Here is a 27,554-nt window from a genome sequence, read left to right as displayed (position 1 = left end):
CCATTGACTTGCTCTGTACTGTTAGGCGAGTGACTTCTCCCATGAGCACCTTAGTTTCTTTATGGATGAAATGAGGGAATTTTGGACTAGTTTTGATACTTGTTCTGTTTTGATACTTGTTCTGTGTTGATACTTTTTTGCTTCTCTAATTATGATTCATTTTTACTTTGCCAGGCTCATATAGATGAGGGAGTGGCGGGATCTCTGTTCTTAGAGTGAGTTTCTCGAGCAGATATTTGGCAGTATGTTACCTACTCTTAGTCCCCGGGCATTTTGGGTCAATGCCATTTTTGCCACTTGGATCTTTGTGCAGCTAATGTAAAAAACCCGAGTCTTAGGCAGATGAAAGGTGTGTTTATGGAAGGAAGCTTTGAGGTTCACATGACTAAAGGTTGGGAGATGTGGTAGTTTGATAAAACTTGATTCCTGCCTGATGTTTCATATACACTGAGGGGAAGGAGAAGCAGCTGCAATGGATGCTTTGGCGGTAGATGGCCCAATAAGTACTTGCTGGGGAGCTGTAATAAATAGGTTTGCAAAATGTTTCAGTTCCATCTCTCAAAAGTTATAAATTCATAATAATAATAATTACTTCCACTGTGTACTTATTAGATGCCAGTTACTTTGTATACATTATTTCTAATCTTTAAAACCACTTTGTGAAGTAAATATCTTTCCTATTTTAGAGATGAGGCTCAGAGAGGTGCAATAACTTGCCTATGCTCATCACATCAGTAGCGAGTGGTATATCCGGGATTCTAATCCAAAGTCCAGACCTTACTGTTTCATCTTCTTTCTCCTGCATCATAAGCCTCTGCCTGTATCCTGTATGGAATTATTCCTAACAGCTTAAAAACACATTCTGGTATTCCTTCATCCTAAAAATAATAGCCATCTTTGATTCTTCATGCCCATTCAGTTACTGCCTATTTCTCCTCTTTTTGGACTATTTAATTTATTGTTCAGCCTTCTTAAGCTTGTCTTCTGCTCTGTCATTCAGCTAGAGCTTTTCTTATCAAGACTGTCTGAAGCCTCCATGTTGCTCAATTCGGTAGGTGTCTTTTCTCTTATCTTGATACTTTTGAATATAATCGACCACTCCCTCCTGCTTGTTCTGCCTGGTGGTTCTTTTTCCCCTTGTTGATCTCTACTCATCCTTTAAATGGGCTTCCCTGCTGGCTCAGGTGGCAAAGAATCTGCCTGCAATTCAGGAGACCTGGGTTCCATCCCTGGGTTGAGATCCCCTGAAGTAGGAAATGGCAACCCACTCCAGTATTCTTGCCTGGAGAATCCCCATGGACAGAGGAGCCTGGCGGGCCATAGTCCATGGGGCTGCAAAGAGTCAGACATGACTGAACGACTAAGCACAGCACAGCACATCCTTTAAATTGGTGTTTCTCTGACTTAGTCCTGGTTTCTCTTGTGTTTCTCTTTGTTTCTAAGTGATCTTATCCTTTACCGTGGTGTGAAATACCATCTTTGTGTAGATGACTTTCTAATTAATAGCTCTACCCCAAACCTTTCCCTAGATTTCCTATGTAGTGTCTTCAGCTATGTACTCGACATTTCTGCTTACAGGTTTCTTAGACTTAATATCACAAATAAAACTCTCGGAGCTCTTCCCAAGCATGTTAGTCTTTCCTACCATTAAATGGTAGTATACTGCCTTTTCTCTCTACCTCAGTTCACCTGCGGACTCTAAGCTGGATCTATCCGCCGGATCCATTCTCACTCTCCCTACAGGAGTTAAGCCTCCATCTAGTCTCACCTGGGCTTGCTCTAGCCTCCTGACTTCTCTTTTTCTGCTTCTGCCTTCTTCCAAACTTTTCCATCTAAGAGTCAGATAAAAATTATAGAACTGTAGACCAGACTGTTATTCTCCTGATTAAAATCATTCAGTACCTTTCCATTGCGCTTACTAATCAATCAAACAGTCAATCTTAATTCTTTACCATGATCTATGGATTGCTCTGTGTGATCTGGTGCTTGCTTTATCTAGCACCTTCTTAAATCACTTTCTCCTGCTCCCCTGTGCCTTTGATGTACTGAAGTCCTTTTTATACGGTGAGCATGCCCAGCTGTTTCTAACCAAAGAAACAGCTTCTCTGTGAAACTCTTTCTCTGCCTGAAATACCGAGTCGCCTGCTTCTGGAGTGAAGGGACTCCATCCCATCCTTTAGGTCAGTATTGTCATCATTTTTGAGAAGCTATCTCTGACTATATTATCTCAGTAGGGCTTTTTCCTTTTCTTCCATTTTCTTCTTTGTTCTTTCTTTGGCTTCATATAACACTATCACAAGCTGTATGCTTTGTGTTTGTTTATGCTTCTCCATCGAGACAGGAGGCTCCAGGATGGATGTCGTATGTTCAGTACTTGTTACAGTGCACAGTGTAGTTGCTTGGTTTGTAAGATACGTAGCTAAACTTAAAAGTGTTGTTGTTGTTCAGTCACTAAGTTGTGGCTGATTCTTTGTGACCCCATGAACTGTAGCACGCCAGGCTTCCCTGTCCTTCACTATCTCCTGGAGTTTGTTCAGACTTATGTTCATTGAGTCAGTGATGCCATGCCACCATCTCACCTCAAACTTAAAAGTGAGGCTGCTATAGGAAATCTGATTTCTCACTGGAAGATTGGAATCAAACTATCCATCCACATGCTTCATACCATTCATACATTGAACCTATAAATAATTTGAAGATTAGGCAAAATGCTGCAGGAGGGGTCTTGAATGGTTGATAGGCATTTAAGAGGCAGCATGAAATTTAAAGTCTGTGGTTTAGATGGTTATTGTTTTCTCTTCTATTTTCTGTATTCACCTAGACATGGAAAGCACAGCTAAGGGTGATACTGGCCCTGGTCTCTTGGGCTTAATTCTGGAAGTAGTCAAATTTGGTTTCTCTTGCTTAGTGGGAAGTATAGTTAGTCTGTTTGATGAGACAACTATCTGAATTCCTCACAGACCTGAGTTCCTTAAACTAAGTAGTAACTTCTTGGGAGAGTTTTCCTTGTATTTGATGCAGTGTGGCAGAATGGAAAGGATTTTCAACCAGAATTGTGCATGGGTTTTTATTTCGTCTCTTGGTTATTTTGAAAATAAAAAGAAAAAAAGCAAACCAAAACCACCATCACCACCACAATAAAACATCCTGAGCCTCCATTTCCCTATCTATGAAACAAGAGTATTGGATGATCATCATGAAATCTTATTTTTATTTAAAAAGTATATGGGTTCTGATCCTGGAGGTAATCACAAAAACTGCAGTCTTTAAGAAGCCAATCCTTTCCCCACAGTCATTTTTATGGAGGAATAGTGAACACTGTTACAGACTACCTCAGCAAGTAGAGAGGGAATGATAAATTCCTTGAAGATTAAGAATCCTTTGAGTTAATCTGAACTCAATTTGAATGTTAATTTGACTGTCCAAGGAAAAAATATTTTAGGATTTAATGATCTGGGGCTCTTAATGACTTGTACTTCATCCTGCCGGGAATTTAAAAAGTGAATCAACTGAGAATAGTAAGTGCCTCCCTTCTAAGTTGTGGCACCCCCAAAAGAATCTTTTTCACTTTAATGCAAGAATGAGCAACTTTCTTGGTCACCCAGAAGACTCCCCCTTGCTGATAAGATGCAATAGGAAAGAAAGGCAGCCTTCCTATCTCCACTTTCAAATATTACAAAGCTGAGTCAAGAAGATTCTAAGCAAGTGAATGATTTCATCATGAAATTTAGTTTTCACTGGAGGTAGCAACTTGTGTCTCTTCTATTAATTGTTCTTACTGTGGTCTAACCTTTATATCAAACACTCACTTATTCCCCATATATGCTCTGAGTTGGGTGATAGTTTCCAGGAGAAGAAACTGAGCTACTTAGGAGGTTAAGTAACTTGCTAAATTAAGGCTCAGTTAGCAAGTGGTTGAGTTGGGATTTGAACCAAGCAAATGAGTAATGAACCTTTCTTTGAGCCTACAATGTAGCTGAAAAGAGTTTTCAGCCTTTTTAAAGGTAGTGAACAGATAATAGAGAAATTAAGGATACTCAGATCACAAACCAAGTCGTGTTCCTTCTGTGTCCTCTTCCTAGAAATCCTGGGTATTTTCTTTTCGTCTAGTTGTATCAGTACCCTTTCCTTCTAGGATTCTTCTTTTTAAAAATTCTAGAAGTGAAATCAAACCTTAGTTAAAATAATGAACGGTCATCTTTTATATGAATACATAATAATACTTCATAAAAGCATGATCTTATTTGTAACTTAGAATCATCCTGACCTGTTGCTTTAAGTAGTTTAATAATACAGGGTTTCCCCCTCCCCTGATGAGGCCCACTGTTTTTCCCCAATCACTTTAATTATGTGAGCTAGAATTCTGTTTCTCACACATCTTCAGTTCTCAACCTTGTTAAAATTAATCATATAATCCCCCTTTAAAACATAGTATTAAGTCGCCATAGTAACACTGTATCCAAGCTTTATAGATAAAGCATAACAGCCATAAGAAGGTAGCGTTTTGGTATCCCCGTGACAGCTCTATAACTTTTATAGCAATGTGTTCCTTCTTCTGGCTTATATAAGGTGGAGGGATAGCATTACTTACTTACACCTGTTTTATTACCATGTTGCTTCTAAATTCCTACCTTGTTTTTGTTCACCTTCCTAGTTAAAAAAGAATTGGAACTCTCTTTGCTTTCTTCTTGTACTCTCTAACCACTTTTTGAGGACAGGAATTATTTCCTTAAATATGACCAGGTAGAGTCCATTGACCTTTTGTCCTGGAATACTTTGATAGTCTTTTAAAATTAAAATACTTTAATTTTCTTATGTGGCTTGTATAAGGGGGTTTTAGAAAAGAATGCTATCCATATTTGAAGACTTAATTCATTTTCTGTCAAAAACTTGATCAGTCTGCCTTTGGAAAAGTCCTGGTGAACCACAATTTTTCATTTCTACTGACAATTTATAGCAAATTATAGGTGAGAGCATTAAGTTGAATATTTTATCAATTTGAGTATATTTTGTAAAATATATATATAAAATACGAGTTAATGAGTTCCTTTGAATAAGTCAGTGTCAAATTATAAAATATTTTGTTTGCATAAATTTGTATACTAGAATTTGTAATATTTAACTATTTAAAAATTTTATTTATTTGTATTTGGCTGTGCTGGGTCTCCGTTGCTTTGTGTGGGCTTTCTCTACTTATGGCCAGTGGGGGCTCTACTTATGGCCACTGTGGGGCGTAGGCTTCTCATTGGGGTGGTTTTGCTCGTTGTGGAGCTCAGGCCTAGTAACTGTAGATCATGGACTCAGTTGCTCCATGGCATGTGGAATCTTCCCAGATCAAGGATTGAACCTGTGTCCCTGCACTGGCAGGCAGATTCCTATCTACTATGCCACCAGGGAAGTATAAGATTTGACTTTTTAAAGAGGAATCCAAAGGCTAACTGGCAAACTGATTTTAAAAAGTGGAGTTTTAAACATTTTGTAACTTTAAAAGAGTTTCTAGATTAATCTGACTTGTAATATGCTGCTTAATTTTTTGAAATGTTTTCAGTTTTTTGTGTGGTCTGCTGATTTTTGTGTTGATGCAGGAATTTTTAGTTTTTATCTTTAATGTTTTTCTTTAAAACCTTGTTTCCATTTCTTAGAAAATATCTTGCATTGATAAGACATTTGCTATTTCTGTCCTGTAAAATATAAAATATAGTCCTCATAAATTTGGAAATTATGAAAGGTACAGGAGTTTAGGAAAGTAATAGCTAACCCTGCCCTCTTTTGAATTCTTGCTCCTCCCCTTAGTGGCTCTGTGAACTTGATTCAGTTATTTACTTATTAAGTTCTATAGTTTACTTTTCTGTAAAATGGGAACATCCTTGAAGTTCCAGGGTTGTTGTGAGAGTAAATAAGATAGTATAATATCAAGTGTCTAACTTTATGGCTGGCATTTAAATTCTGCTGTTGCAGTCCCTGTTATTTTCTGAACTAGAGGAATAATCAGGTGAGCATCATTACCAGCAAACTGGCAGGGATGACTTTGGTGTCAGATAGTCCTAAATTTAAAATTCAGCTTTTTGCAGTTTACCAGCTGACATCTTACGCAGTGGCACTCTAGGCTATTTCTCCATCTGTAAAATGAGGTTAATAGATGCACCCTTCAAAACGGGATGCCGTGCTCAACAGGGACACCTGCCTGAGTGCAGTAAGTAGGAGGTTGGTAGCTATGATGAGGTGGTCACTGCTTGCTGTCTTTTTCTTTTCTAAAAAAATACTCAGTTTTTTCCCTTGAAGTGTGTAAATGTTAAGTTCATTTATAAAGAATTCCACTGAGAAAGGAAATGTTACAGGTTCAATGACTTGTTGTGATTAGATACTTTATCAGGAAACTTACTGCACATTCATTTTCCCCTTTGTTCTCTTTGCCGCAGCCTCACAGTCAGCCAAGTTGGCCAGAACTTCACATTCGTGCTCACTGACATTGACAGCAAACAGAGATTCGGGTTCTGCCGCTTATCTTCAGGAGCGAAGAGTTGCTTCTGTTTCTTAAGGTAAGGAAAATGGCTTTGGTTATTGGCTAGTTCTGTGAAACAGTGTCAGCTTTTGGGTTGCTCTTCTGTAATTAAATTTTCCAGCTGTTCTTTTTATTTTCCTATCTGCTTCCCATAAGTCACTGCACTTGGGGAGAAGAACTTTACAATGTTGTCCTTGCACTTTAAGTTCTACAGATAATTGTATTTATTTATTTGTATCACATCCCTTGGGTGGAAAAAGGGATCATTGCGTCTGTGGAGTGTGCAGAAGCTGGAGAATCAGCATGGCTTCAGTTCCTCCTTCTGTTATCTGGAGCTGTCAGAAATTAGCCTGTTAGGCTTTCCCTTGGACATTTTGTGTATGTAAGATTATTAATAAAGTATGTGTCTGCAGTTCAGGACGTCTTGCAGACACTGATTGTGTCCTTCTCAAAGTAACACCCATGCCCCTTTCGGGTCAATGAGTGAGTAACTGTTTCCCAACTTGGCTCCCTCTGTAGAGGTTTTGAAAAAAAGTGCAGAATCCTATGAGAAGGCTTCTTTAGGTCTTCCAAAACTCCCTTCACATACCAGAAGCACACTTACTTAATGCTCTGTTTCCTCCTGCCAGAGGGGTAAGGCATATTCTGGGGTTGGAGGATGTGTGGAAATCTGATTTCAGAGCTGCTGGCTCTGTGGGCTCCTGCTGGGCGCCTCCTGAGGGGGAGGTAAAGGCATCCCACACACTCTCCTCCGCATCTGCCTCGGTTAAGTAGGTGTCAGAGGGGCCTGCCTCCTGTCTCTGCTCATGTGTAGCAGCACAGGGCAGGACAGCAGGGAGGCGCCCCTGACAAAACCCGGGTCCCCGTCTTGGGCTTGAGCCTAGGAATAAGAGGCCAGACCCACTATGAATTCCAGAAGGGGTAGTTCTCTGGTGTACTAGTCTCTGCATTTTCTTTTCTTCCTCACTAAGAGCAGACCCCCTTGCCCCCCAGACAAACACACACCCTCACACCATAGGAGTGGTGAGGGCTAACTTTCAATGTCTTAGCTCGATAACTGTCAGTCAGGAATGCTACTTCTGCATTTCTCTACACAAATCTTATTATTGTTTTTAATCAGTGAAGTCCACTGGCTCCTTCATCAGGCATGGTATCTCTAATTTGAGCACTAGAGGACAACTGCTGGAAAGACCTTAAGATGGAGGTACAAACCCAGCTGCTTTGCAAGACTCCTGTTCACAAGCACACCTCTAGCCCAGGCCCAAGGACTACCTGCCCTGAGTATTAGACTCTGATATAAATTATTCTTTACTTTTTTATTTAACAAACTAGTTGAATAGCCTTTTGCTGTTATCATTTAGAATGAAAAATAGCAGTGTTTTCTATCTGTTAGTGTTTTCTATCTGTTGTACTATCTAGGAATTATGGGGGAAAATTTGGTGGGTTAATTCATTCATTTGTTTGTCAGTCCTTAATTGAGTGCTTACTATTAACTAGTCCTTGTCCTTACTATTAACTAGTCCTTGTCCTTAAAGAGTTCCCAAGATGAGCTGGGGAGATGGATGATCTTGCTGCAATATGCTATATATAACACATAGAATGATACCATGAAATAGTGTCTTCTTACTGTTGCTAATCTAGTGCCCCAGAGCATAGTGGCTGTAGTTAAAAATAGTCTTCTGTGGATTCTGGGACATGCATTTCATGGGTATTTAACATGAGGCCAGAAGGCTCTGTTTATCTTATTCAGCTTTTGCTTATGTACAGGGCACACAAAATGGCACTTTACCTGTGCTTGATTTGGAAACATTGCTGGGTTGAGACTAGCATGTGAGTGGAAGAACTTGCTGTTAACCCTGGATAACATGGTGACATGTCCGGTGGAGAGGTCTTCCAAGAGAACATCAGTGGGACTTGGGTCTGGGTTACATTATTAGCATCATCTTCTTTTGCTGTTTGGTCTTCTTGCTTTTCTTCAGATGCTTTTCCTTCAGTTAATTTGTGTTTTAAAGTCCAGTCATGTTCTCAGTGTGCCCAGTACTCTTAAGTCTGCTCAGCTGCCACCTTTACTTTTGCTTTTCCATTTCTTCCCGTGAGGGATATAGTTCCTAGTGATGGCATTTGTGCAGGCATAGCCCCCACTGTTCTAGGATTTCACTTCTTAGGATCACTTTTTCTCTCTCTCAAGTTCATTTGCTTCCTGGCCCACATGAACGACCAGACCTTTCTGCCTTCATGCGTTTTTACCCATCCTTCCAGGCTCAGCTTGAGCGTTTCTCAGAGTCACCTTTTCCAGGCAGAGGTAATCATCCCATCTTCTGGATGCACCCAGCATGCTTTGCACTGTTAAGCTATATACGCATAAGCCTTGATCTTCCTTGTCTTTCTCATAGTGAACAGTTAACTCTTTACTGGTAAAGGTTGTGTCTTAAGCAGCATCTGCATCCCCATGACTTAGTATAGTGTTGACAGAGGTGTGCATGACTTTCAGAGACAGGGAGATCCATTCCATTTGGTTGGAAAAGCAGGATCCTGAGGGCTCTGAGTGGGAGGACAGGCTTCATTGGATACTAATTCAAAGAGAAAATATGCAATCCAGTTATTGGCAGAAGCATGGTTCATATTACCAGACAATTCATATTAGTCCTAAGAGGTGCACCTTTTATTCTTACACTGTGGATTCAGTGACACAGTGGACACGCATTGTGTCCATAAAGAACTAGGTCATTAGTATTTTACAAAATTTAGACACTTTTACAATGAAAGGTTCTTAGACATCCTTTATTCAATATAACTTATTAGATTCATTGTTATGGGCATTGTCTGTTCCTCCCCACTAGAATATAAGCTTCATGAAGCCTGGGAATTCTTAACCTGTTTTGTTCACAGATACATCCAAAGTGTATTGAAGAATGTGTCTGTACATAGTAGACAGTTAGTAATAATTGTTTTATGAAGGATTGAATCCCTGAGTTTATTTAAAAATTTTTTTTTCAAAGTTTGTTTGAACTCTTGTTACCAGCTAACCTTGACAGAGATGTAGTTGTACTAAACTAAAAAATCTTATTAACAAAAGTACCATGGTATATAAAGTTGAATGCATTATTTCCTCTCACAATTGACTATCTCTTTATATTAAAACATTTTCCTTTTCTTTGAGAGTCACCATTATATTATTTAGCTAGTTGGCTAGATGGTGTGTGTGTGTGTTCAGTTGCTTCAGTCATATCTGACTCTTTGCAGTCTTAACGGACTGTAGCCTGCCAGGCTCCTCTGTCCATGGGAGTTTTTAGGCAAGAATACAGGAGTGGATTGCCATGTCCTCCTCCAGGGGATCTTCCCAACCCAGGAATCGAACCCACGCCTCTTATGTCTGCTGCATTGGCAGGTGGGCTCTTTACCACTAGTGCCACCTGGGAAGCCCCAGGTTAAAAGCACCAGCTAGGAGAACATGAGTTATGAGTAAGTTAGTTGTTCTTCTTTATAAACCCAAGAATCTAAGAAAGTATTTTAGCATTCTCAGATAGCACCATCTGAGTTTAATATATAGTAAATATTTACCTCTGAAATCTTAATATTGTAAGACAAAGACAAAGTGACCCAGATCACTTTTTTTTGTGTGTCTTCTTTTGCCCCAAAACACATGCCCCAACAAGGCTGAAATGTAATGAAATATGCTGTTTATAAGCAGCTTTTGGTTTTGGATGATTAGAAGAAATGTAGGAGTTCAAAGTCATAACTGTGTTGCTTGGAGTGGGGAGCAGTAGATTATGGAAGATGAGCCATACAATATTAATTTATTCTTTATAAAGGCACTTTAAAAATATTTGCGTCTACAATTTTCTACTTAATGTATAGGGATCTTATTTCAGCTCTTGAGAAAACTTGAATAGCAATCTTTACACCCAAATAGAGTTGTTCAGAGCCTCTTATACATTTTGGGAAGAAATAACTTTTTTCATCAATATGGCATCTAAAATTTTTTTAGCCTAACATTTAAAGTTTTTATTCAATAGGAAGTATCTTAGTATCTAGCATATTTCAGGAATGAGCAATGCATAACATGTGATCTTTGGCCTTTATTTACCTCAAGTTCCTAAAATAGACACACAGATATAGCCTCAGCTCCCCATATGAGAACCTTTCAGATGTCCTTTTCACCCAAGAGTTTGGTAAGCTGAATCTTCTGAACTTGGTATTTCAAACTGTAAACAATATGTACTTTTTGCCCTTTACCAAATATGAAATTGAATTTGCTTCTAGGTGCACTGTTCCAGGCCACCTCTGATTTTGATACCCATCTCCCATTTCACTTCTACTACCCTTAGTGTCTTGGGGGCCACTTCATCTTTGGGAAGGGACTATGTAAATAAGTTATTAAAATATATTGTGATAGATGCTTTTTTAAAAAAAATATGTATCCATAAGGTTCTTTGAGGTCACAGATTAGGCAGAGCTCATGTCTGACTTGGAGAATCAGAGAAAGTGTTGCTGATGGGTTCCAGTTAAATTGGACCTTAGAGAATCAGTGGAGGCTTGCTTGGAGGAGAATGGGAGAAAAGCTCTCTGGGCAGTGAGAACTGGTGCACAAAGGTCCAGAGAAATGAAAGGTACAGCAAGGTGAGAGAATGATGAGAATTCTGATGAAAGATTGATAGCAAGAGAGGATGCTGTAAAAGTCTTGGGACAAGACTGTGAAAGTCTTTGTGGGCCATGCTCAAGATTTTGAATTTATCCCATAGAAAATGGTGTGTCATCTGATGGTCTGGGGCAGGTGTTAGCAGTACTGATGTTTGTAAATGAAGTTGCTGTCTACACAAACTTGGGGTTTTCTGGTTATTGTTAGAGGAATGTTGCCCATCACTTTGGGAATAACATCTGATTTAGATTGGAATTTTCAAGACTCAACTTTAGTGTTTTTTTTTTTTTTTTTTTTTTAATTATAACTTGATAGGATGTGTTCCTTGGCTCTTGTTGGGGAGTTATTATCCTTCCTTCCATGCAGATTGGCCCGTGGGCTTATGTTTAAACTTTGTGTTAAGTGAGGACCATCTTCCTTCTGGAACATTTTCTGACTTAATGGCAGGAACAACTATTGTATCCTTTTTTCATCTGTATTGTACTCATTTCTGCTATAAACAGAAAAGCTTGGTTTTCACGGAGAAAAAGAAGCCAGAAGTAATAGAGTCTGGTTTTGAGAACTTTGGCTTCTCTAACTGCTCCTGTGTTTTGTAAACAACACATACAGTTTAGGAGAAAAATCAAAGGGCTCTCCTTAGGCAGGCGCAATGGCAGAAACCCTTTTGGATTGTGTTTTAGCTGCTTCAGTTTAAAGTAAGTGTGTGGGGGATGGGGAAGGGAGTTGAGAAGGAAGGTTGTGGGGACAGCTCCCAGATTTTACCTTGAAAGCAGGTGCTGCTGAAATACCCCAGAAACAGACGGAATCTCCTATCCTTGTTTTAAGCTATTTATGGTTGTCTTGCCTGAGGGTACCCTGCTGTACAAAAATGTAAAGCCTGGTGTTTGAGGGCAGTTCGGGCCGCGGAGCCGGGTCCCCTCGGGGAGACAGCAGGCCATTTGGGAAATCTGGATCTTTCATACTGTTTAACAGAAGGTTTTCCTCTGCTTTTCGAGTGTTTCCATCTCTCTGGGGCTGTTTGATTTTTTTTAATTCCTTCCCTTAAAAGTATGATGGGTACAATGTTGTTTTCTGGATGGTCAGCTGGGAGAAGGCCTGATTGCTGTGGCAGATTATCATTCCACTCATTGTGGATCCTGGCACATGGCTTCTGTCAGAAACTGAACCCATGGGATGGGGCCTGTGGAGGCTCTGGTTTACTAGGCCCAGGGCCTTTTCTGAGAGTATTTTGAAAGGCTTGCATGGGAGGTGTGCTCATCAGAACATCACTTTGTGGGAGGCTGTAACTTTTTTTTTCTTAATTAAAAAAAATGAAGTGGTTGGGGCATGTTGCATGTTTTATTGCCACACAGATGCCTTCATGCTTAGAAATATATAATCCTCTAGGGAGTCACAATTCGACAATGGTAACAAGCTGTACAGTTTTAACAAAATCACCTTTAAAGAGGAGAAAGGGAAATAAATAAAACTGCTCTTGCTCTCCTAGCAGCCTACTATTTGAGGGCTGGGAAGCTGGACAGTTGGAAAGACAGGTGTGTCTTCTGCACCGGCAGCCAGCCTCAGGGCCATCCACCGTAGGAACAAGTTTTTTTTTTTTTACCCCTCCTGGTCTTTTACAAAGGCAGCCAGCCTGGCTCAGGGTTGTGGGTATTTGAAAATCCAAGATTTTGGCTAAAAGAAAATTTTCATTTTGAGATTGAATGAGTTGGGCATTGCAGTAGACATGGTATGATCTCACTCTATGTTTTGAAGGCAGAACGCTACCTTTTCTTAATGCTCTTAATGTATATTTAGATAAAAGAACCATGATGAGTTGTTCACCTTTGCAGAATGATTTCAGAAGTGAATTTAAAGACCTCTTAATAAAAATGTACTACAGCCAATCCTCATTTTATATATGATGAAAATGAGACCTGCAGAGGAAAGATTTTTTTGTCCCAAGTTCTTTAGCTGGATGATAGCAGTTTTCTGACCCCCCTGTCCAGAGTCTTGTCCAAGATATGACAATGATTTTTCCACTTGGGAGAATAAGCACAAGACCACCTAGGACTAAGGTTTTTCAAGACTCAGTAGCCTCAAGCATCAAAAAGTCATATTTCCTTAGGGCCAGTGTTGCATTCTGTGTGAGCAATCCAGCCATATGATTATACAGTAAAGAAAATGATACAGTTTTGTTTAAATCTGATGTAAAGTATGTTTGAATGGAAAACCAGTAAAACTGAGCCTGCCTTCTGAGAGAAAGAGAATCCTAAGAATTCCATATGCGGGACCCTTTTTGGAAGACGGGAAAAATTCTATAGGAGAGGCCACTGGTGCTTTTTGATTGAGTTTGAGTGTCAGCAATTTTTACTGGACCTCCCTGCAAGCAAACCACTTTTCTACAATAGCAACAACAAGCAGAATGTATTTATTTGAGCTTTATCTTTGCTTTTCACTGGGCAGGAGGTAGAAAGGAAAATAACTCAGTATGCTTCACACCTAAAATTGCCCTTTGGATCTAAGCTACACTCTTATTTTAAGAGCAAGATAGATTTGTGAATACAAAGAAGAGTCTGAATTTAGGTTTTCTGGCCCTTCCAGTGATCAGTTTTAGAAGCAGTAGGAAGTCTAACATTTGTACGTCATGGAAAGGCCCTGGAAGACTGAGATAGTGTACCTCTTTACATCATTTCAAGGAGAAAAATCATTATGCCATCTGCACTTTGAAGAGCCCACAATTCTTACAATCAGTTAGGAGTCACTTATTTTTAAGTTGTAAAAGTTTTTGAGATTGTGAAGATATTCTTCCTCACTAGAGGAATTTAGAAAACTTAAGAAAAGTAAGAAAAGCAGTCTATCATCTTATGATTCCAGTAATGACTAGATGTGTTTCTTTCCTTGAATTGGGATCATGCTGTAGGTATAGTTTTCTTTTTTTTTTTTTTTTTCGTAGGTATAGTTTTCTATCCAGCGTTTTCATTTATTATATTGTAAGTAAGTGTCTTTATATATCATTAAATATTCTTTCCTGAGGATCTTTCTGACTGTGTAATTTGTGTGAAATTGATTTACAAGACAACAAGCTCTTAGTTATAAAAAAATTTTTTTTTCTTGCTAAGACTTATGTTCTTTTAAAAATGCATTTGTTCTAGTGAATTTGTCATTCAGCTAATTACTTTTTTTTTAAACTCAACTTTTTTCTATCTTAACATGTGAGCTATTACCCATTTCTTGACAATGAAGAATAGTTACTAACTTCTGAAAACAATGAACTTAAAAGTATAGAAATAGTATCAAAAGTCTTAGTTAAATCAAGTGACAAATGATGTATTTAGTTTACTTTTCCTTTCTGTGTTTCACTTTGACGTTTATATCTTCAAAGTAATCCTTTCTACTAGTGTGAGTTATATTATAAATTGCAAAAAATAATGTAGCATAAAGGGACTACTTTTAAAGATGCACAGCAATTGCTTCTGAATATGTTATATTCTGAATGGAAAGAAAGTATACATACCTTAAAACTTCGTGTAGAAATTTAGGGACTTTTTAAACATTGTAGATAAAATTAAGTTCTGTACTACAATATGCAGTAGAAATTGAATAGGTTTTTATTTTTGTTTCATGGGAAGTGAAACTACCAGTAACCTTCAGCAAAGCTAAGGTCAATTGTCTCTAACTCAATTCAGAAGTGTGAGAGTACCTCTATGGAGATTTTAAATCCCTTATCTAAAATACAAAGCAATATGTATTATAAAATTAATTCTGAGAGGCATTATTTATGGTTTCTAATCTATTATATTTCAGATGTCTTTGAAGTAAAGTAGGTGGAGCTTTGTATTTGGGGTTAATTGTCCCATTGTTCATTTATTCAGTCTGGTATTTTAACTAGCTCTTTATGTGTATTAATGAGCCCAAAATGCAGCAAAAAAAAAAAAAAAAGAAAAAATGTTGGGCTCTAAAGAAAAACTTGACATTTTAAAACTTACTTAAACGTGTGGTGGAAAAAGAAGTTGGGTGAAATTCAGTGTCCTGTAGTTTTTTGGCTTGAACTCCTAATGACTGGTTTCCTTAAAAAAAAAAAAATTTTTTTTTTTAAGTTTTAAAATCCTACTCCCACAAGAAAACAAGAAGTCTTTGGCGGGGGGGCGGGTAAAAAACAAAACAAAAAAACCAAAAAGCCGCAGAAGCAACTCCAAGCCAAAAGTAAAGAAAGTATGTTTGCTAGTGTCCAGTTTTCTGCTGAGTTAGGCATTTGTTGTCATCTGTTTTAAAAAGAATACATATTTGGTAATTTTGGTTATCATTTTAAAGAAATTTTTAATTTGTACCTTTTCTTTATTAGTATATGAAAATATACTAAGTATTGATTATCCTCATTAAGTAAAGATAGCCTTTGTGCCCTAACCACTGAAAGCAATACTTGTTTTTATCTTTAAAAAGAAATTTTTTTTTAATTCCCCAGAGATTATTATCCCTGGTCTTTTTATCTGAAGAGATAGTTTACCTTTCATGCAGTGGGACTCCCTGAATTTGTCTTTCCTCAAATTTAATACTTACATTATAATGGAATGAACATTGGTAATTGGTACTATATTTGATTTTTTTAATCTTCTTGAAAATTGGATTAATAATATAAAATGTTTTCATTTACCCAGCATTCATCTTTGTCAGTTATTTCAGTGGTGAATTGAGGATAATACTAATTGAGAATTTTGTTGTGATGACTAATAGAACACACAAAGAACTTAAGTACTGTTTTATCTACTATGTAAATGTTTAACTACAACCCTATGCTTTTCTTTTGTAAACTGTGAACTATAATCTGCAAAAGGAAAGTGCATTGGTTTTAGCTATATGTACACATGTAAGTATATATATGTGTATGTATATATATATGTATATATATGTGTATATAGTATATATATGTGGGTGTACATATATTTATATATTATATATACTCACATAAGTACATACAAGAACTACATAGCAAATACTCATGTAATTACCAAGTTAAGAAATTTCCAACGCCTCAGAATAATTTTTTCACCTGTGTGGTGGTGGTTTAGTCACTAAGTTGTGTCTGACTCGTGACTCTATGGATTATAGCCTGCCAGGCTCCTCTGTCCATGGGATTCTCCAGGCAAGAATAACTGGAGTGGGTTGTCATTTCCTTCTCCAGGGAATCTTCCTGACCCAGGAATCAAACCCAGGTCTCCTGCATTGCAGGCAGATTCTTTACCAACTGAGCTACAAGGGAAGCCCTTTATCTGTGTATGTATCCCTAAATAATATGGTATGGTTTTGTCTGGTTTGGAACCTGTATAAATTAAATTATACAATTTGAAATTATTTTAAGTCTACTTTTGCTCAATTTTTGAGATTCATCCATGCTGTTTCTTCTCTTTGCTATATGAGTATTACATATTGTATGACCATATTATAATTTGTTTATTCACTCAACTGTAGGTGGCCATTTAGGCTGTTTCCAGTTTGTGGCTTTTATGAACATTCTTGAACAGATATCCTAGTACACAAAGGCACTGGGTTTTGTGGTATATGAGCCTAGGAGTTGAATAGCTGTGTGTTGGGTACATACATCTTCAACTTTATTGGATAATGCCAAATTGTTTTCTAAAGTAGCTATGCCATTTTACTGTTCTGCCAACTGTGTGTAAGCATCCTTCTAGTTCCACACTGCTGCCACTTCCTGCTTTTTAAAAGAAGACATGCAACTTGCTATTCTCCTTGCTCAAAGCCTGTGAGATCTGGGTGTTGTCATTCTTTATTTCCCTAAAGATTAATTTGGCCTCATTGTCTGAAGAGGTATTGCTGGAGAAAGAGGCACTGCTGGAGTTGTAAGAAGCAAGTTGGTCATCCCTGAGGTGAAATGAGCTGTGAGGTGGCATGGCATAAAGAGCATGGTCTGGAGTTAGCGCAGAATTTGAATCCTCGTCCTGCTGATGCAGAAATGTGCTTTTAGGTGCTCTATTTACTCTTTCTGAGCCTTAATTTCCTCGTATCTACTTTTTTTGGGGGGCGGTGGTAGTGGTGAGGACTAGAGATAATATAGGCAAAAAATCTTGGTAAGGTTGTCTCTGGTAGCTTACAACATTATGTGGCGCAGGAGTTTCTAAAAGAAGGGTTAGACCAGTTGTAACATATACATGGCATTGTCATACATGGGATTTGTGTGGGCTTGTACATAACCAAGTCTGTGCGAGCCTGGTCACATCAACTTGAAGATGATACTTAGTGGCTATGATGTGGGCACTTATACGTTGTAGGTCCGGGTGGAAAATGATCCAACATTCTTGGAAAATAATTGGTGACATATATTCACATATCTTTGTATGAATTGTTCCCATTTTTTAAAATCTTCTAAGGAAAATTCAAATATATGTACAGATATATGTATGAGGATGTTTATTATAGTATATAGAATGAGAAATTAGTAACAATTAATGGAGGGAGATAGCTAAATTAATACCATTAAAATTATGCTTTTGGTGATTATTTAATGACATGGAAAACATCTAAGATATACAAAAAAGCAAGAGACAAATTTTCATATATGATATATCTATTTTGTAAGAAAATTAGAGGAAAAAAGCCTGGGTGATTATATACTTTTAAGCATTAACTTTGAGACTGGTTAGGTAATAGGATCACGTGTGTTTTAAATTTTCTTCTTTGTATATTTTTAATGAAGTAGTTCTTGCAATTTTATCCTGTCAAGTTCAATTCAAATATTCATTGCACCACAGTTTATGTGTTTTTTAATTTGGAAAAATTATAACTACCTTCATATAAAACATGATTCCAAATATAGAATGCTGCAAATGGTAGTAGTTTAACTACCAAAATGACCACTGATGCTCTAGGATGTTTTTCTTCTCCTAAGTTTCCAGAATGGACTTAGGCTCTAGAATCAGACTTGTGTTCACACTTCAGTTCGACTACGTACTAGCCATAGGAATGGAAGCAAGTCACTTCACAATTTTGAGCCTCAGTTTCCTTATCCGTAAAACAGAAAATACTTCCCATGGTAGCCATGAGGATTAAATGAGATTTTTGGTGCTCAATTCAAAGTAATTATTCCCATGTTGCCTTGCAAGATTTAAAAATACTATTAGTTATAAAATGTACCACAGAGGTTAAAAACAGCTTTTCAAGGGGAAAATGGGGGTTGTATTGAGTTTTCAGATTGATTTCAAGAAGCATCTTGATTTTAGAAACAATGAAAGTAAGAGTTCATCTTAACTGAGAAATGATTGTATTAATTTCACAGTGGGATATTTAACATCTATTCTATGGATTACCACTGTTTTACACTCTTCTTATTGATCTTTTAATTTTCTCAGAAATTTCTATCCTATTTGTGTGAAAAGACTAGGAACCTATTCCCAATTCGTGCCTCAAACCTGCTTTTTATGGCCTCAGGATCTCTGTCATAACCCGTTTTATGCTTTCACAAACTGAGCCCCTGGGGAGCTGTCTGCACTTTTCAGTGTGATCCAGCTGAATTCCTTCCCTTCCCCACTCGAGCCCTTTGATTTGCCAGGTTTTTGTTCATCTACCCTAAGGATGGACTGAGATTGCTGAGCATGGCCTCTCTTGTGGTGCAAAGTGAGAATTGTTTTTAATTGAGCAGAAACATGTGGAAGGATCAGGAATATCTCAAGGGATTACAGAAAAATTCCAAATTTGTACTACTTACAGCTTGTGTTTAGAGCAGGGTCTGCTGGGAATAAATGTTAGTTAGTGTGGCCTGTGACCTTAAAAACTGTTGACATGGACTTCAGCCAGAAACTAGCCACAGACCTCCTTTGTTAAACTCATTCATAGCTCCTTGAAAACTCTAGTCAGTGAAAGTTGCCAGCTCCAATCTAAGCAGAGCCCTTTTTTTTTTTTTTTTTCCCATGCTTTGGAAACAGAGGACGCCCCTTAACCAGCAAGGCTTCTTTAATAGGACTACATGGCCTTAAACGCAATTGGAATTGACAACTTCCTGGCTTGGGTTTGCCAACTGGCAGGGCTGTGAAGCCAAGGGGACAAACAGCATTGGGGCGCTGTGCACTTGTGTTTGTGTATGTGTGGAGGAAACTGAACTCCAGAGCACTGCGATACCCCTTCACTCCAAAAGCAACACTCTGGCCTGAATTGGACACGTCTTCCTAGTGTTCTGGCTGGGATAGACAATTCAGAATTCTCTCTCAACCTAAGGAAAAGAGAAAATGACTGCCCTTTCTTTCTGATGGTGATGATTCTGGCCTTTCCCATCTCTCCTCAAAACCCTTGATTTAATCTTTTCATTGGTGTTGCATTGCCCAAATGTAGAACAACACATTTTTGGATGGTACTCAGCATCCACTCTGGGGCTTTACTTAACAAATTTCAGTTTCTATCAAGCTGAAGGGGTAGCCAGAATATCCCTTCATTTTACTGGTTGAGGAAATGAGGCATGAGGATGTTAAACAGTTTCTTGTGCCTTGTTCCCTATCAAAAAAATATTAGAAGAAAGGTCCTTAGATGGCCCTGCAAACCAGCATAGTAATTGAGACTAGAAACTAGTATTTTCTCTAGTTCTTGTCTTTAAAGACTACATTATCTGAATTTAAAGACATGGAGGCAAATGGAATGTTTTGAAAAAATGAATAAGTTAATTAGACTAAAAAGAGGAAACAGTTATTCTGCTTACAAAGTTATTTTAATACTATACCATGTTGATGGTGGTTAGGAAAGCTATCTTGGTTATCACTTGTCATCCTGAGATATACAATCATATCAGTCCATATCTCTCCCTACTTGATTACTTGTTAAATTTTGGTTGTTGGAATGTAATATTTATCTCCAGTTATGCCGTTGAAGTTGTTATTTTTAACATAAATACTGCAGCAAACATCACTTCTAAAAGCTGCTGAGGTTTGGTGTGATTTTAATCAGTCACGTGTAAGGAGAAAAAGGTTTCTTGGCCTAAGAATCAATGGCACGTAGGCTAGAAATATGGAAACTCTAAGAGAAATTATTTAATTTCTTAGAGACTTTATAAGAATTCAGATGTACTTGAGAACATATAAGAATACCTGATCTATCATAGGTGTACCCTAAGTTCTTGTTGAATGAATAAAATTGATTAAAAAAATTAAAAAGCACCTTATTTCCCAGCCCCAGTATTGGCTTGTTCACATACACATAAATAATATCCCTTCTTCAACACCTTCACCTTTAGATCATTTATTACTCCTACGGAAGGTAGATGATGTCCTAATGTTTTAATTATCTAAAATTCTAATGCAAAGCTTTTAGATTTAGAGCTAGATTCAAATTCTGACTTATTAGCTGTGTGACAAATCGAGTCACTTAAATTTTTCTGATTCTCATTTCCCACATCTATAAAATAATGAGACCTACTCTGTGAAGTTGTTAACATACAGGTTAAAATGTTATATGAAACACCTGATACAGGTGTTAAAAACAGTTGTTTTTCAGAAAGGAATTTATTAGTTTCATCATATATTTTTTCTCCTGCTCTCTGTCAAAGGGAGTCATAAAAAAGGTCTCAAATACTTTGCTGATTCTAAGACTCGCCCTGCTCAGTCAGGGAATTTAGTTACCCTGAAGATCAGCTAAGAGTGATCTAAATATTCCAAACTCTAAATAGAAAATCTTTCTTTGTTTAGTCTTTCAGTTGTGTCTGGCTCTTTGTGACCCCATGTAGCCCTGCAGGCTCCTTTCTCCACGGGATTTCCCAAGCAGGAATACTGGAATGGATTGCCATTTCCCTCTCCAGTGGATCTTCCTGACCAGGGATTGAACCTGCGTCTCCTGCATTGGCAGGTGGACTCTTTACCAGTGAGACACCAGGGTAGCCAGAAAATCTTTACTAGGCTATGGGCTATGGAAATTATGGTTGTTTTCTGTGCCTATGCACTATACTATGAGTGGATAAGATAGTTAGAAAATATATTTAGATAGATAAATGATTGACAAAGTCAGATTCTATTTTTTCTTGCTTTTTGTCCATTCAGTTCAGTTCAATTCAGTCGCTCAGTCGTGTCCAACTCTTTGCGACCCCATGAATCGCAGCACACCAGGCCTCCCTGTCCATCACCAACTCCCGGAGTTTACTCAAACTCATGTCCATCAAGATGCTAGTAATCTCAGAACATTACATAGTACAGAGAATTACATGGAATTCTTTGAACTTGTGTTCCGTTCCCTTTCTCACAGGATTTCACTGCAAATGCTCCTATTCTTAAGCAAACGTAAATGTTGTTTTACAAGAGTTAATTCTAAAGCTCTCCTGTATTTGAGCTGATGAATCCATTGGGTTTCATAACCTCTGTATTTATTATGTGAGTTTCAACCTTGGTGTTTTGTGTGAATAGCAAATTATATGACGCACCCCCCCCCCTTTTTTTTGTCTCCTACATACCAGGGGATTAAAAAATGTACTCTGAACAAGATGAAGGGTGAGCAACTCTTGTGTGTAGAAGAGGGGAGATTATTTGTCAGATTTTATTTTGAGGGAATATTTTCCCCTAAGAGTTCATAAAATGAGAGTATGTCATCTTTTCTTCTAAAGATTTTCCCCCTAATGCTACCTCATTTTCTAAACTTTCATTAACAGCTCTTTGCAGCTGAAGCAAATATTTTAGATCTTTCTTGTACTCTCCTCCAGCTGGGAGTGTCTTTCACACATCAAAGGCAGATATGAACCTCTCATTAAAAGATAGTATGAGTTCATCATCTCAGAAGTGGGACATAAAAATCTGTGATAACTTTCAGTTACAAGTCATATCTAAGCTGGACTGAGATTTTTCCGTGGGCTACTACATTTCTTAATTTGTCACCCCCAGATGCTTTAAAGTTTGGCTTTCTCCCTTGGTTTTATTATATCAGAAGATTATCCTTACTCCGAGTAGGAACTTAGTTGTAGGGCTTAGGAAAGATAAATGCTTTAAAATTTGCATTCAATAAGAAAATAAGGATCCTGAAGCTTAGGAAGAAAACCCAAAGTTTGCTTGTTATTTTCTCTCCCTTCTCTCCTCGATGAATTTTGTGCTAGGCCTTCTTACACCCTTACTGCACTGCCTGCTCTAGTGTCTATAAGGGAATTATTTTAAACTTAAGTCAATTCTGAAAATTCTACAAATCCCTCTTTTCCTACCAATTGCTAATGAAAAGCAACACTGAAATTTGAGTGATTCAACACCTTTCTTGAGAGTATGGCAGACAACTGGTTAAAATCCTCAGATTTTATTTTTGAAAGCATTTCTAGATTAGGGTGAAGACTGGAATGTTATGCTGTAGCTGAAAGCCATACTAATATGTTTTTAGCTTTTTTAATTTGTATATGTGCATAAGTATACATGTGAACATGTTACAACAAAATATTGCAGGTTGCATCATTTGAGTAATAGCCACAGCAAATCCAATTTATGTCTTTTCCATAGTATTTACTTTCCTCACTTTGGTCAATTTCAAGCTCTGTGTTAGTATTTTTTAGCCAAAGGTGAAAGTTGTCCTCAGATAAATATTAGGATGGCCTGCCAGCCAAATCCTAGGCAACCTAGTGAATTGCACTCTTTGATAGTAGAAGGGTCTAGTTCAAGTTGCTTTGAATGTCATTTAACTATAAAACAATAGCCTTAACAAAAGTTGCTAGTGTCCTTCAAATGGTTTCTGTACCAGTAGCCAATTCTTTTGGCACTTTAGGATATGAGGTTTGTTCCATTAATAATTTGGAATGCAAGTTTTCAGAGCATTACAAAGCCCGTGAATGGTGGGGGCAGTCACAGACAGAAATGTATGTAGATAGATTGAACGTGCATGAAGTAAAAACTGAAAAGCAAGCAAACAAAAACATCACCTCCCCACCCCCCAAAACACATACACAAGCAAGCGTAAACCCAGAAGCTGTTGACTCGGCAGTTTTTCATTCTTTACAGCTCTAGGGACAAGTTTAAATTGGGAAAAATTTTTTTTATTCTCTTGTGCTGTGTTGAACCGGAAGGCACTGTTTGATGTGATCTGGCCCGGATGTCAGCACTGTGTAGCTTTGTGGTGATTGTTTATCTTCAGGTTTTCACTTTGTAAAAGGAGAGTCAGCAAACAGTTGTTTAGGGTCGTTAAGTTATATTTAGTGACTGCTTTTGTGTGTGTAACAAGCAAACATAGATTAGTTTAAATACTTTAAATTTAATTTTATTTTAACTATTAATCCTAAATCCTCTTTAACAAATGCTGGTTGTGACTCCCCAGATAAATGTTAATCTGTTTAGCACTTTACATTCTGGATGTTGTTCCTCTTATTTAAATTTCCTATTCTTCTAGGAAGTTTTCTCAGCTTAAGGCCAGTAAACTGTTATTTTACTGGTCTTTTAAATGGTCTTGAAAGAATTTTCTGAGATTATAAATTCCCAGAAGGATATTTATATTTTTGGTTATGTAATAGCTTAGAATGTAAATGTCAAAACTTTAATAACAGTTACCAAATAACAGTCCACTTACTCACTTGGAATTCAGGTACATTTGTTTTAAGAGTATTGTTTTCAAAATATTTTCAGAGGATGGAAGTTGCTCACGATACATACCAATCCACTGTTTGCTTCCTTTGAAGTGCTGTGATGGCTCCTAAGTCCCCCTAAGAAAAGTTTGAAATCTCTTCCTGGTACCTCCTGTTATCATATAATACTATTTTAAAGATCAAGGGATGCATATGAAAGTCTTTGCTTCTGTTTTTTTTTCAAACACAACTAGATTTTCTTAGTAAATTTAATTCAAACTGCACAATTACGTAGTGACTTAGTTCAATTCAAGGTTAAGTGTTTAAAATTTTAAATGTTTTCCCTGTTGATGCCAGCAGTAATTCTAAGTAAGTAAGTGAAAGTTGCTCAGTTGTGTCTGACTCTTTGCGACCCCCGGGATTATACAGTCCGTGGAATTCTCCAGGCCAGAATACTGGAGTGGGTAGCCTTTCCTTTCTCCAGGGGATCTTCCCAATCCAGGGATCGAACCCAGGTCTTCCTCATTGCAGGTGGATTCTTTACCAGCTGAGCCACAAGGAAAGCCCAAGAGTAATTCTAATTTAGTATAATAACAATTCTAACCCAGGCAGGATTAACTACTGTACTCCTGTAGCTTACCTCACTGACTTTAATCAAACTTAGTCTTAAAAATACCAGTAAGTTACACTGACATTCTATAACTTTAAGATCAATAGCCTTACAGCACTGGTAGTTAATTAAGACAGTCTTCATTGGCAGCAATGTAGTATATAGGAAATACTAGTTTTAGGACTTGGTTTCAAGTTCTGTATATACTTCTGACAGGCCAGGTGACATTGGGCAAGATGTCTGACCTGTACCAACCTCATCTGTAAAATAAGACAGTTAGACTAGATAGTTGTCAATGTCGCTGGATAAGTTCATATTAGTTTTTAATATCATATAGTCAGTATTTGAACTTATCTCATCTGATTCTAAAATTCATATTCCTCCCACTCCTATGTACTGCCTCCATCACATACTTTCCGCTTATCTGACTTAGGTTCAGGAGACATATACTGGTTATCTGTAGGTACTGGGTATTCCATTGTAGGCACTGGAGATGGAGTATTATACAAGACATGCACATTCCCCATCTTCACATGTCCCAGGGTCTGAAGACAGACACATAATTAAACAATCAGTTGTAATATTCAACCCTGCTAAGGAAAGCAGAGGCTATTAGATGCCTATGTAAATGGTTAGTTGTCTGTGTATTTTAAACAGTCTTCTCTGAATAGTTGACTTTACTTGTTTTCACAGTGTAGTCTTGTGCTGTGTGTGCTTAATCGATCAGTCGTGTCCGACTCTTTGTGACCCCATGGACTGTAGCCCACCAGGCTCCTCTGTCCATGGGGATTCTCCAGGCCAGAATACTGGAGTGGGTTGCCATGCCTGTCTCCAGAGGATCTTCCCAACCCAGGGATCAAACCCAGGTCTCCTGCATTGCAGGTGGATTCTTTAACATCTCAGTCACCAGGGGAAATCTTAAAGAAGTTCTGGTTTGGGGGTGAGAGTAACATTGTAACAGCTCATATTTATTAAATGCTTACAGTTTGCTGAGTGCTTTCCATGCATTCTCTCATTTAATCCTCAAAATAACCTTGGAGAGGGCACTATGGACCACATTACACAGACAAAACAGATTTGCAGAGATTAAGTTGCTTGCCTGAAGCAAAACAACTAAAAAGTGGCAGAATTCTTCTAATTCCAGAGGCTATGTTCCTAAACAAATTTGATCAAGTAAGTGGACACATTAGAAAAGTGTAAATCTACCTTTTGTCAACTTGAAATAGTATAACTTTTAATCCTATTTTGTCATTTTTAGTTTATTTAAAATTCACTTTTTGAAATGTACGGTTTTATGAGTTTTGACAAATGCCGGGTCAAAACATATCTATTACTGCAATCAAACTAGAGTTCCATAAATCCATAAGCAAATTCCCTTTGTAGTTAAACCCTTTCTGTTCCCAGCGGGGCTTCCCAGGTAGCTCAGTGGTAAAGAATCCACTGCCAGTGCAAGAGATGTAGGATTTGTGGGTTCAATCCTTGGTCAGGAAGATCCCCTGGAGGAGAAAATAGCAACCCCTCTCCAGTATTCTTGCCTGGAAAATCCCATGGACAGAGGAGCCTGACAGGTTATAGTCCATGGGGTCACAGAGGGTTGGATACAGCTGAACGAATGAGCACACACATACATACCTGTTACCAGCCCTGGACAATGATTGATCTCTTCTTCATCCCTAAACTTTTGTCTTCTATAAAATGCTGCAAAATCTAATCATATGTTCTATATCTTTTGGGGACTGGCTCTTTCACATAGCAAAATGTCTTTAAGTTTCACCCATGTTGTGTGTGAAAACCACGATCACAGAAAGCTAACCAAATGATCACATGGATCACAGCCTTGTGTAACTCAAGGAAGCTATGAACCATGCTATGTAGGGCCACACCCAAGACAGGTCATGGTGGAGAGTTCTGACAAAACATTGTCCACTGGAGAGGGAATCGCAAAGCACTTCAGTATTCTTGCCTGAAGAACCCCATGAACAGTGTGAAAAGGCAAAAAGGTACGACAACGGAAGATGAGCCCCCCAGGTTGGTAGGTGTCCAATATGCTACTGGGGAAGAGCAGAGAAATAGCTCCAGAAAGAATGAAGAGGCTGGGCCAAAGCAGAAATGGCTCTCAGTGTGGATGTATCTAGTGGTGTAAATAAGGTCAGATGCTGTAAAGAGCAGTATTGCATAGGAACCTGGAACGTTAGGTCCCTGAATCAAGATAAATTGTACGTGGTCAAGGAGGAGATGGCAAGAGTAAACATTGACATTTTAGGAATCACAGAACTAAAGTGGACTAGAATGTGTGAAGCTGAAACTCCAATACTTTGGCCACCTCATGCGAAGAGTTGACTCATTGGAAAAGACCCTGATGCTGGGAGGGATTGGGGGCAGGAGGAGAAGGGGACAACAGAGGATGAGATGGCTGGATGGCATCACCGACTCAATGGACATGAGTTTGAGTAAACTCCGGGAGTTGGTGATGGACAGGGAGGCCTGGCATGCTGCGATTCATGGGGTTGCAAAGAGTCAGACACGATTGAGCGACTGAACTGAACTGAACTGAACTGAAAATGTGTGAATTTAATTCAGATGGCATTATATCTACTACTGTGGGCAAGAATCCCTTAGAAGAAATGAAGTAGCCCTTGTAGTCAACAGAGGAATCCAAAATGCAGTACTTGGGCGTAGTCTCAAACATGAGAGAGTGATCTCGGTTCATTTCCAAGGCAAACCATTCAATATCAGTAATCCAAGTCTATGCCCCAACCACTAATGCCAAATAAGCTGATTAAATGGTTCTATGCAGACCTACAGGACCTTCTAGAACTAACACCAAAAAAAGATGTCCTTTTCATCATAGGGGATTGAATACAAAAGTAGAAAGTCGAGAGATACCTGGAGTAACAGACAAGCTTGGCCTTAGAGTACAAAATGAAGCAGGGCAAAGGCTAACAAGAGTTTTGCCAAGAGAATGCACTAGTCATAGCACTAACACCCTCTTCCAACAACACAAGAGGTAACTCTGCATGTGGACATCTCCAGATGGACAATACCAAAATCAGATTGATTATAGTCTTTGCAGCTGAAGATGGAGAAGCTCTATACAGTCAGCAAAACAGGACCTGAAGCTGACTGGGTCAGATCATAAGCTCCTTGCTACAAAATTAAGAGCTTTTGCAATAAGGAGATTGCAAAATTGAAGAAAGTACAGAAAACCACTAGGCTATTGAGGTATGACCTAAATCAAATGCCTTATTATTATACATGGAGGTGATGAATAGATTCAAGAGATTAGATCTGGTAGACAGAGTGCCTGAAGAACTAT

At 38.2% G+C, this 27,554-nt stretch overlaps 1 protein-coding gene across 8 annotated transcripts in view; it reads left to right on the top strand.

Moving 5' to 3' along the window:
• The window catches only part of DENND1A (DENN domain containing 1A), a 520,849-nt gene that overhangs the window by 172,694 nt on the left and 320,601 nt on the right, over window positions 1-27,554 (top strand). For all 8 annotated transcript variants that reach the window (XM_043469511.1, XM_043469514.1, XM_043469510.1 and 5 more), the window contains one exon: window positions 6,420-6,539. In XM_043469511.1, the coding sequence (XP_043325446.1) occupies window positions 6,420-6,539 (120 nt within the window). The remainder of the gene's footprint in view (window positions 1-6,419; window positions 6,540-27,554) is intronic.

This window comes from Cervus canadensis, chromosome 5 (genome assembly GCF_019320065.1).
Source record: "Cervus canadensis isolate Bull #8, Minnesota chromosome 5, ASM1932006v1, whole genome shotgun sequence".
Lineage (NCBI taxonomy): Eukaryota > Metazoa > Chordata > Mammalia > Artiodactyla > Cervidae > Cervus > Cervus canadensis.
This window is presented reverse-complemented; position numbering and strand designations above follow the sequence as displayed.